General features: G+C 36.0%; 1 protein-coding gene across 1 annotated transcript; it reads right to left on the reverse strand.

Annotated features, from left to right (window-relative positions):
* Positions 1–4,306: 4,306 nt before the first annotated feature.
* On the reverse strand, positions 4,307–10,385 carry LOC141285404 (RIMS-binding protein 2-like). Its single transcript, XM_073818416.1, has 5 exons — positions 9,991–10,385; positions 9,680–9,842; positions 9,444–9,547; positions 5,441–5,512; positions 4,307–5,349 (listed from the first exon to the last, which is right to left on the reverse strand). The coding sequence occupies exons 1-5, from the start codon at positions 10,195–10,197 to the stop codon at positions 5,284–5,286; spliced, it is 612 nt and encodes a 203-aa protein (XP_073674517.1). The 5' UTR covers positions 10,198–10,385; the 3' UTR covers positions 4,307–5,283.
* Between the last annotated feature and the right edge of the window lie 967 nt (positions 10,386–11,352).

The raw sequence follows: 11,352 nt of genomic DNA on the forward strand, positions 1-11,352 counted from the left end.
AATCATGCCAAACTTGAAAAAGGGCCAAAAATCAAACTTGAATAGTGTTGCAGTACATTCAAATACATTAAAATGTATTTAAACTGAAATCAAAAAGTGTTAAAACACAAAGAGAAATTACAAATGAAGATATGCTTCAGTGGAATGATAATTTTTATAGCATGGCGGTCAAAATCAAACGTCATCATGGGCCAACCTTGGCTTGCGGGCCCTGGTTTGGGCTTCTAATCTTGGGTTCTATCATTTATTTTTACTATGTTTGAATAGCTTTTATGTCTGGATGTTATTGTTCTACTCTTGGCCCAGAAACAAACGTACATTCATAAAATATGATGTAATTTAATAGTAAAAACAGTTGTCTTATATTTCATATTATATTATACAACACAGTTCTAAATAGTAAGTTAAATAATGGTAAACCATTTATAGAATCTATTCTATTTTTATCAACAATAAATATATTACAAGTTTTTTTTTTTGCTTATTTGCTTATCAAGGTGACAAACATGTCAGTGAAGAGCTTGAGATTAAATACAGAATATTTCGAATATGTGATGTGAAATGATTATTTTGTTCCAAAATGTTTGAAAATGTTTTCCATAACAGTCGTTTCTTCTAAAAAGCACTATTAAACATGACAGATTACATGAGATGAACTGGAAATGACACAGTTAAAAATAAAACAAAGCAAAGTAATAAAAAAAATAAAAAGAGGTGCAAACTGCTGTCCCACAACCAAAAAACACATTTAAAAATAATTTATTCAAATCTTAGATGTTTACTAATATCCTTCTGTTATCTATTGAATAGCACAATAATAATTAAAATATCAGTAAGCTTAATATATATAAAAATCCTCATTTCTTGGGTACTTGGGAAAATGGTATTGAAATAATTTTTGCATTTTAATCCAATGTTGTTGTTTTTTAAATCTCATTTTGATATGTTTAAAAAGTGAAGTTCAAAAAAAAAATTTCATTTTTATTCTCTTTTTTTGAAACTTTATGTAAAAAAAAATGTCAATTAGCTTAGACTGATTTTAACTACACCCATACATTTATGATTAGGAAATATTCATGTGTCCCTCTCTCATAGCTACAAGGTGTGAGTGGATAGGCCCCATCATTTTGAGGGAAATGAGTTCAAAAGTATGAAAAATCTTTGTGTAGCTTAAGAATGGCACTACAAATTTTTCTATAAATAAACATACTTTTTTTAAGTTATTTCATAACATTTAGTTTTTATATGTGTACAGTTGTTCAGAACTGTGCTAGCTAACCATGTGCTGATTAGCATCTTTGAGCTAGGTTTAAAAGTAACTAAAATTGTCACTGAAACAACCACAACCGAAACATTTGTGACCATGGACCACAAAACCAATCATAAGAGTTCATTTTTTTAAATTGAGATTTACATCTTGCTGAATAAATACGTTTTCAATTGATGTATGGTTTGTAAGGACAATATTTGGCTGAGATACAACTATTTGAAAATCTGATTGTGCAACAAAAAAAATCTAAATATTAAGAAAAAAAACCTTTAAAGTTGTCCAAATGAAGTTCTTAGCAATGCATATTACTAATTACAAATTAAGTGTTTATATATTTACAGTAGGAAATGTATAAAATATGTTCATGGAACATATCTGTACTGAATATCCTAATTGGCATAAAAAAGGAAAATCCCATACTATGGCCCATACCATGTATTTTGGCTATTGCTACAAATATACCCATGCTACTTATGGGTGTTTTTCTATAAAATGTAGTTTTATATGTGTACAACGGTTCAGAACTCTGCTAGCTAACCATGTGCTGAATAGCATCTTTGAGCTAGCTTCAAATGTAACTAAAATTGTCTCAGAAACAACCACAACTGAAACATTTGTGACCCTGGACCACAAAACCAATCATTTTTCAAATCAAAATTGAGATTTACATCTTCTGAAAGCTGAATAAATAAACTTTCAATTGATTGAAAATCTGGAATCTGATGGTGCAAAAAAAATCTAAATATTGAGAAAATCGCCTTCAAAGATGTCCAAATGAAGTTCTTAGCAATTCATATTACTAATTAATTCATGGAACATATCTGTACTGAATATCCTAATGATTTTTGCGAATAAAAAAAGAAAAAAACTATTTTGGCCCGTACAATGTATTTTTGGCTTTTGCTACAAATATACCCGTGCTACTTACGACTGGTTTTGTCGTCCAATTGGTGAAGTTTCGGTTGTGACATAACTGTTTTTTGGGTGTTTTTCCATAAAATGTGGTTTTTATATGTGTACAACTGTTCAGAACTGTGCTAGCTAACCATGTGCTGATTAGCATTTTGAGCTAGGTTCAAAAGCACCTAAAATAGTCACTATCGTAACAGTCATGACCGAAACATGCCATCATTGTTTCGGCAGTGATAATAGGGAACTCATAATCCTTTTTTTAGGGGAAATAAGTTAATTTCAGTACAGTTATGCAATTTTTTTGTATTTTAGTATGTTTTAGTAGTGTTTTAGTATGTGGGTCGCTACCAAAACATTACTGTCATGTGAAAATGTGCAGTCACGACTAAAACATGCAATGTTTGGTCAAAAAAAAAAGGTGTATTGAATTACCAACCAGGATGTTATGATAGTTTTTGGTGCAATGTATATTCAAATGAATGAATCCTGAATTTGAAATCAGAATGATCAACTTTTTGGCTTTTACAAAGAAAAACTGGATTCAAAATACAACAAAACTCATAAATTACACTTGAAATATTGTTCAAATTGTAATTGTTATTAACTTACCTTTGCAACCTTTTTAATAAAATAGCAAAAAAATAAAAATCCTAATAGGTCAATATAACCCCTCTAATTAAATGATATATTAATGTGTTTCAGTAATGACAAATTTGGCAAGAGGACAAATATTCCGAAACTTTCTGAAAATACAATATGAGAATTAACAGCACAATCACTAGAAATGTGTACCTTGGATATTACACAGTTTGCAAACATACACAATTTGTATTTGGAGTATTTTGAGTTTGAATTTCAACTCTCCAACTTATGACTTTGCACCAAATCTGTTGAATAGCCCATATACACACACTGTTTGACTGTATTAGTAGACAAACTAGTAAAAACGTAAAAAGCACGTTTAAGAATGTTTAATTTCTAAACTTCACCAGAGCCAAAAAGACCCATATTTCAATAATCACCCATTAACATATTATGGGATGTCTGTAAATCATGTTCAACCCGTTTTTTTTTTTTTTTTCTCTTTTCTTTTCACAACACTAGGTACATTATCATTGCACATCCCCCACTTCCTTCTGTGCGTGTCAAACGAGAGTTTGAGGTTTGGGTTGTCTAGACAACCAAGTCCATCTCGTGTACATCATGTTCAGGGAAATAAGAGAGCGGCCTCCTGTTTAGCAAACTACCACAGACTACAAAAAGTGTTCAAATTCAAGCATCTAAAAACAGGGACACCCAAGAAAGAGGGTTCATTCGATAATAACCTGTTTAATATTGGACTCAAAGTAGTATATGTAATATGCTGATGAAACTGTGTGGTTTTGCACAACATAGCCACCACCCCTCCCCCTCAGGAAAGAGCTCTACAAGTGGCACAAACAAGTTGCTTCAAATGTTGAAGTTTTGATAAAGCTATTCGTAAAAATACACACCAAAATGTCTAACATCTTCCACCGATGATATTTTCCTCACAGGCGAACACTGTTGGTGTTTAACCTGATGGAATATCATGTTTTTAAAGCCACACAGACTGACTATGTGGAAGCCTGATGCAATCTGATCACATGTTTACTAGACTTCCTCTTTACGTCTTTGTGTGATTTTTATGTATGCTAAAGACCAAGGGCTTTTTCTCTCATTTCTGATCTGACTTTTATCGGGTAAAATGCCCTTAAAAGGAATTGATTCGAGTCCGTCTTCGAACGAAACTCGCTGTAGTCCAATAGGCGTGCATTCGTGCTTCTTTAAGACAGCGACTGCAGGGCCTCTTCCTGTGGTTTGCACCATGTGGCCTAAAAAGTGTTAAAAAGGCGACAACTTCTTTCTCTTTTCGCTGTTGTTTCCGGGATCAAGCAGGCAGACAACTGGTAAGGCACTGCTCTTCCATTTCTTCTAATATACTGTTTAAATACGACTGTATTTCTGTTTTTATGAACATGGATGGTACACTGCTAAATGTGAATGTAATGTAAATATAATAAGATGAATTTGCTAGAACTTAATGGATTTAGTTCACACTGAATTAATTCCACATAGATTTTTAAACAAATCAGCCAAGCTGGATGAGTTATATATTATTTTATTTCAGATTAGTTAATTACACATGTAATATTTCATTTTTAACAACAGCACTGGCAATAAAAAATGACTCTTAACTTCCTGGTGGTTTACAGTGACTCACTATGAACAATTGAAGCTGATGCAGCTGAACATACAACCATATTAAAACATTATCTGAATTATTAAATGATTATTTCGAACTTTTCATTTCAGGTTTAACAAGTAGCTGTAAAATGAACATTCGGAGCACATGGAGATAAGAGGAAGCGTGCACAGAAACGATTGGAGCGCAAAGAGAAGAGGCGGGAACCTTAGAGGTACAGTGCAGTCACTCATAAAGTAGACAGCACTACTAAAGGTCTCTACACAGTGTAGTGTTTCCTACTTTATGGATGAGTGTACTGTTTGCTGCGATGGATGATCTTATGGAGAACCAAATGATGCTCGATCTGAATGTCTTGTTTATTTAACAGTAATATTGTGTTTCATGACTTATTGTAAAAGTGTTCACCTGTATGTGTGCATTATTGTATGGAACAACAATAAAATGAAGTTAAACTGTGTGCAAAATTTGTACAGTTGCTGCAAACACAAAGGATATTACAAAAATAGCTCAAATTAATATAAAAACATCAGTAGCTAGAAGAAGACGCGTGATGATAATTCTATTATAATTACCATTATCAGGCTTTTAAGGCTATAGCTGCTTTCAAAAGCTCTTGCATTAATTTGAAGTTAATTTCCTTTTATGTATTTCATTAACGCTAGACGTAGTGCATGCATTGAGAAAAGGTCAACTCCATTTGGAGACACATGAGACGGTACGTCATGAACATTACAGGAAATGAAACGTTATATGGTTTAAAACAAAAAACAAAAAGCTAGATTGGAGCTGGAGTTGAATTCAGTAAAGTGGGTTATAATCACAACCTGACCCTGACGTCATTCTCCTGTTCCTGATTTATGGTTGCTCATTTCCGTCAGTCCCAAGGCAGTGCTTGCAAAAAGTTTGATGGCACAAGACCTCGATAACCATGTAGATCTCCCTGAATCAATATAAAACAGTCATTCTTTAACTTACGACCTTATAAAAAAACTAAAAACTGCATGCAGGGTAGACAGGGTCATAATACTTACGTAATAAAAGCCATCACTGTCCATTTCCCCAAAAACATATATAATATCTCCTGCACGAAAGGGAAGCTCATCCTAAAGGAGAAAACAACCAAAATGCAATGATTTAAAACTATATTTAAGATTTAGAAATGAATGTTTGTACATGTGTTTAATAGTGGTATTCCAATTCAGTTATGAATAAAACAATAAATAGCTAGAATGTGCAGTTTATGTTAATGATTGAATAAATGAATGAATGAAGAAACAAAAATAAAAATGTAGCTGTAAGCAGTGATTACCGGGGTTCAAGCACTTTAAGGCTTTATCAAGCCTCTAATAACCTAAATTAATTATATAAAAAAAGGTAATTTACCATAGAAGTATAATGTTTTTTTTTTTTTTTTACATTTATAACGTTGCAGCACCAGCTGTGGTCCGATCTCCCTAAAACTTTTCATGCTTGTTTAGAATCACCTGTCGCATATGTTTTTTTTTTTTTTAAGTTTTGAGTTTTCGCTTAGACTTTATAGGCTTTTGGGAATATTTGGACAGGCCCCTTTTCTAAACAACCCCGTTATAGCTTCCTAAAGAGTGATTTTCAACTTTTTTGATAATTATTGACCTAGAGAGTCCAGAAAATTATACTGCAGTGTTTTTTTTTTTTTTTTTCAGATTGAATAAAAAACCTAGGACTAGTTCACAAAAATAGGTTTCTCAATCATTTAACAAACGGTTTGATTGAACAGCAGTGGTTCTAGAGGCAAAGTTGTTCGGAATGAGGAGGTCTATCATATGATATGAAAATTGTGTGTACGTATGAAAAACCACGCAATGTACAATCGTGTACGCCCTTAAAAAATTTGGCCGATTTCTTTCAAATTTCTCACAGACCATTAGGGCCGTGGGTCAAACAGACCAACTGAGTTTCGTTCCAATTTACCTCCGTTAACCTGCTGTAATAGGTGCTCAAAATCCATCAAACTATGGCGGCCATGTTTTTTAAGATACGCAAATGTCCTTATAGCCACCTGCGCACTTTGGACAAAGACCATGTGTACATCCATGTCAATAGGTTGCGTATTTATGGTTAGCCTGTGATGAATGGTTTAGGAGTTAAGAACAATTTCATACTTTTGATCAAAGTTCATCAGCCTATGTTTTTTGAGATGTGCAAATGTCCTTGTAGCCACTTGCGCACTTTGGACCAAGACCGTGCGTAGCGATTTTCATGTCAATAGGTTGCGTTTTTATGGTTGTTTTTATGTTTTTCCCTTTTGTAGCGCCACAAAGTGGATAAGCTCCGCAACTTTTTCATGTGACCTCAGATTGAGCTCTTACATACACGTTGTGAGTTTGGCAAAGATTTCTTGTTCCGTTCAAAAGTTATAGCCATTTCAGTAAAGGCGACCCTGTCCCTTTCGAATGTTTTGGCGTCCCTCTGCAACAGAGATTCAAAAGTTAAACTTTTTTTTGATAATTATTGATATTCTCTCTCCAGAGTAACTTCCTGCACTGGTTTGGTTCCGATCTGGCAAAAAACCTATTACAGGTTTTTAAAAAAAAAATTCACCAGGCGTGCTTTTCGTCTGGCGTGAGCCAAGAATTCCAATGACACTTGAGCCTTTGACAAATGGTTTAGGAGTTAAGAGCAATTTCGTACTTTTGATCAAAGTTCATCAGCCTATGGCGGCCATGTTTTTTGAGATACACAAATGTCCTTATAGCCACTTGCACACTTTGGACCAAGACCGTGTGTACATTCATGTCAATAGGTTGCGTTTTTATGGCCATTTTTATGTTTTTCCCTCTTGTAGCGCCACCAAGTGGCCAAGCTCCGCAACTTTTTCATGTGACCTCAGATTGAGCTCTTACATACACGTTGTGAGTTTGGCAAAGATTTCTTATTCCGTTTAAAAGTTATAGCCATTTTAGTAAAGGCGACCCTGCCCCTTTTGAATGTTTTGGCGTCCCTTTGCAACAGAGATTCAAAAGTTAAACTTTTTTTTTGATAATTATTGATATTCTCTCTCCAGAGTAACTTCCTGCACTGGTTTGGTTCCGATCGGCAAAAAACCTAGGACAGGTTTTTTTTTTTAAATTTACCCAGGCGTGAATTTTGTCTGGCGTGAGCCAAGGATTCCAATGACACTTGAGCCTTCGACAAATGGTTTAAGAGTTAAGAGCAATTTCGTACTTTTGATCAAAGTTCATCAGCCTATGGCGGCCATGTTTTTTGAGATACACAAATGTCCTTATAGCCACTTGCACACTTTGGACCAAGACCGTGCGTACATTCATGTCAATAGGTTGCGTTTTTATGGCCATTTTTATGTTTTTCCCTCTTGTAGCGCTACCAAGTGGCCAAGCTCCGCAACTTTTTCATGTGACCTCAGATTGAGCTCTTACATACACGTTGTGAGTTTGGCAAAGATTTCTTATTCCGTTTAAAAGTTATAGCCATTTTAGTAAAGGCGACCCTGCCCCTTTTGAATGTTTTGGCGTCCCTTTGCAACAGAGATTCAAAAGTTAAACTTTTTTTTTGATAATTATTGATATTCTCTCTCCAGAGTAACTTCCTGCACTGGTTTGGTTCCGATCGGCAAAAAACCTAGGACAGGTTTTTTTTTTTTTTAAATTTACCCAGGCGTGAATTTTGTCTGGCGTGAGCCAAGGATTCCAATGACACTTGAGCCTGCGACAAATGGTTTAAGAGTTAAGAGCAATTTCGTACTTTTGATCAATGTTCATCAGCCTATGGCGGCCATGTTTTTTGAGATGCACAAATGTCCTTATAGCCACTTGAGCACTTTGGACCAAGACCGTGCGTACATTCATGTCAATAGGTTGCGTATTGATGGCTGTTTTTATGTTTTTCCCTCTTGTAGCGCCACCAAGTGGCCAAGCTCCACAGCTTTTTCATGTGACCTCAGATTGAGCTCTTACATACACATTGTGAGTTTGGCAAAGATTTCTTATTACGTTTAAAAGTTACAGCCATTTTAGTAAAGGCGACCCTGGCCCTTTCGAATGTTTTGGCATCCCTTTGCGACAGAGATTCAAAAGTTAAACTTTTTTTTTTGATAATTATTGATATTATCTCTCCAGAGTAACTTCCTGCACTGGTTTGGTTCCGATCTGGCAAAAAACCTAGGACAGGTTTTAAAAAAAATTTAGCCAGACGTGCTTTTTGTCTGCCGTGAGCCAAGGATTCCAACGACACTTGAGCCTGCGACAAATGGTTTAGGAGTTGAGAGCAAATTTGTACTTTTGATCAAAGTTCATCTGCCTATGGCGGCCATATTTTTTGAGACGCGCAAATGTCCTTAGAGCCACTTGCGGCAATTTGGACTAATACTGTGCGTACCCATTTTCATGTCAATAGGACAAACGGTTGTGTAGTTATTTACATGGCGCTACCAAGTGGCCAAGCTCTGCAACTTTTTTCATGTGACCTCAGATTGAGCTCTTACATATGTGTTGTGAGTTTGGCGGAGATATCTCATTCCATTCAAAAATTATAGCCGTTTCAGTAAAGGTGGCCCGAACGTTTTGGCATCCCTTTGCTACGGAGAGTTGAAAGTTAAATTTTTTTTATTAATTATTAATTAATATAATTATTGATATTCACTCTCCAGAGAATCTTCCTGCACTGGTTGGTTCCGATCAGGTGAAAAACCTAGGACAAGTACGCAAAAGTAGGCTTTGGTGACATTGTAGACGGTTTAGTCTGTCCGATCAGTTTTATGTGGAGATTGCTGATCTTTGGTCACTGTAACAATTACAATAGGGTTTTCAATTATTAAATATAGTATTGAAAAGTGTAGAAATCACTCGTTTTTCTAAAAAAACAGTATCCAACACCGACACCAGCAAGTCTCTCTCACGTCCCCTGAGTCCATTGATTTTAACAGACCCCAGTGTGCGGGAGGAAATTCATGTGAGACTCATATCCAATCGTTGCAATATGATTGGATATGACTGGTTAAGCTTGGCTGTGATTGATTCATACAATAATAATCATCACCTCAATGTCCATATTTGGAGAACTTTCCCAAGGATCATAATCAAAGATGGCCACCATCCTGTCGACTTTGACACCATCCGGCACACTAGAAGTTTCGCTGGGTGCTAAAATCAAAAGTACAAAGTTACCTATGAATCAATCATTAAATCCATAAATGTGTACTATTTTTAATTATGTAGTAAATATATGGCTAGTTCAATCAAGTACAAAAAAAAGAGAACAATGAAAATGCTTGCCTATGGAAGGCGTCTCCTCTGCTAAAAACCCCTGCTGGAACAGACGAAGTTTAAGCTCTCCGTCCTCCACAGGAATCTCAGAAACCATGTTGCTCGGTACAAAACCAAAGCGACCACCCGTCTCGCCGCTATAGAAGCCGTCGGCATCTTTATCTCCATATACCTACAAAAGAGCACATCCCGCTGTCTCTGAGGCTCCCTTCACAGCATGAGCTAAGCAGGACAGAAATGATCTAAAGATCATGCATTTCAATAAGCAGTTCTGAATAATTCTAAATTAAAATACGAGAAGATACGAAAAAAGTATTTACTTTAATGATCTGTCCTTGTTCAAAAGGCAGTTCCTCCTCCATTGTTTCAGGGTTTGGAGACATAACCGCAGGGTTGTATGAGAACAGAGCGACAAAGAGGCGCACATTGGGATCAAACATTTCCCTCTCAGATTCCCAGTTCTCTGTATCTTCTGGTGTAGCAACTCTAAGACCATCTGGATATAGATAGACATCCAGCCCATTCATTCCAGTCTTCTTCCTCTACGCCTGCGACTGTCCAACTGATGTCCCCTCAGTAGGCAGACAGGTGGTTAGCAAACACCCATATGCTCACTATAGCTTTAGCATTAAGAACGGTAGCCAGGCTAATCTGCCTCAGACTAATCCTCTTGGAGGAAATTAATCAGTTTTACCTGAGACATGCCCAACAACAAACCTGAAACCTCAAATGGTTATTAAGTTCATTTTTTTAAAGATCTACAAAATTCTACAAAACTCTTAAATAAATGAACAGATTTCACATCATGGACTTGCTGAGGAACTGGAATAACACTCTGCCAGTGGATTTGGCCCAGTCCTGCTGTGCACAGTCCTGCCGATTAGCTGAGCCATCCGTTCTGAACTGTGCCAAGTAGAGCTAGCTGTTAACCGCATTATCGTCAAGGAAGTAACCCTGCAAGTCCCTTTCACCTGTTCAGGACAATCCTTTGCAGTCAACAAAAGGTTTGCATGGGCCAACTTAAGAGAGCAAAAAAAAAAAAAAAAAAACCTTGTGGAGACATTGTATATACCAAATGCCATATTATGGAGACAGAACTGGACGAACTGGTCTACTTTTGACTGATAAAGTAAAAAGGAAATGAAAGAAAAGGAAAGGAGGTGAAGTGAGGCCAAGTATGGTGACCCATACTAGGAATTTGTGCTCTGCATTTAACCCATCCAAGTGCACACACACAGTAGTGAACACACACACACCGTGAACACACACCCGGAGCAGTTATTCACCTTCCCACTGACAATGCCTGCCGGACCTGAGACTCGAACCCGCAACCTTTGGGTTACAAGTCCGACTCTCTAGCCATTAGGCCACGGCTGCCCCCCCAAAACAGCATATATTCTATTCTATTCTATTCTATTCTATTCTATTCTATTCTATTCTATTCTATTCTATTCTATTCTATTCTATTCTATTCTATTCTATTCTATTCCTGACACTTTGATATTCTGACACTTATTGAATATTTCACAATATTGCTGTTTTTCACTGTACTGTATTTTTTAATTAATACGGCCTTGGTGAGCATAAGACCAAATGCTTCCAAACTGAAGTGTATATAGCAGTTCCAAATGTTTGCCAGTTTTATCTATGCTGCTTATTAAATATTTATTGAGGACAATGAA

This window comes from Garra rufa, chromosome 14 (genome assembly GCF_049309525.1).
Source record: "Garra rufa chromosome 14, GarRuf1.0, whole genome shotgun sequence".
NCBI lineage: Eukaryota > Metazoa > Chordata > Actinopteri > Cypriniformes > Cyprinidae > Garra > Garra rufa.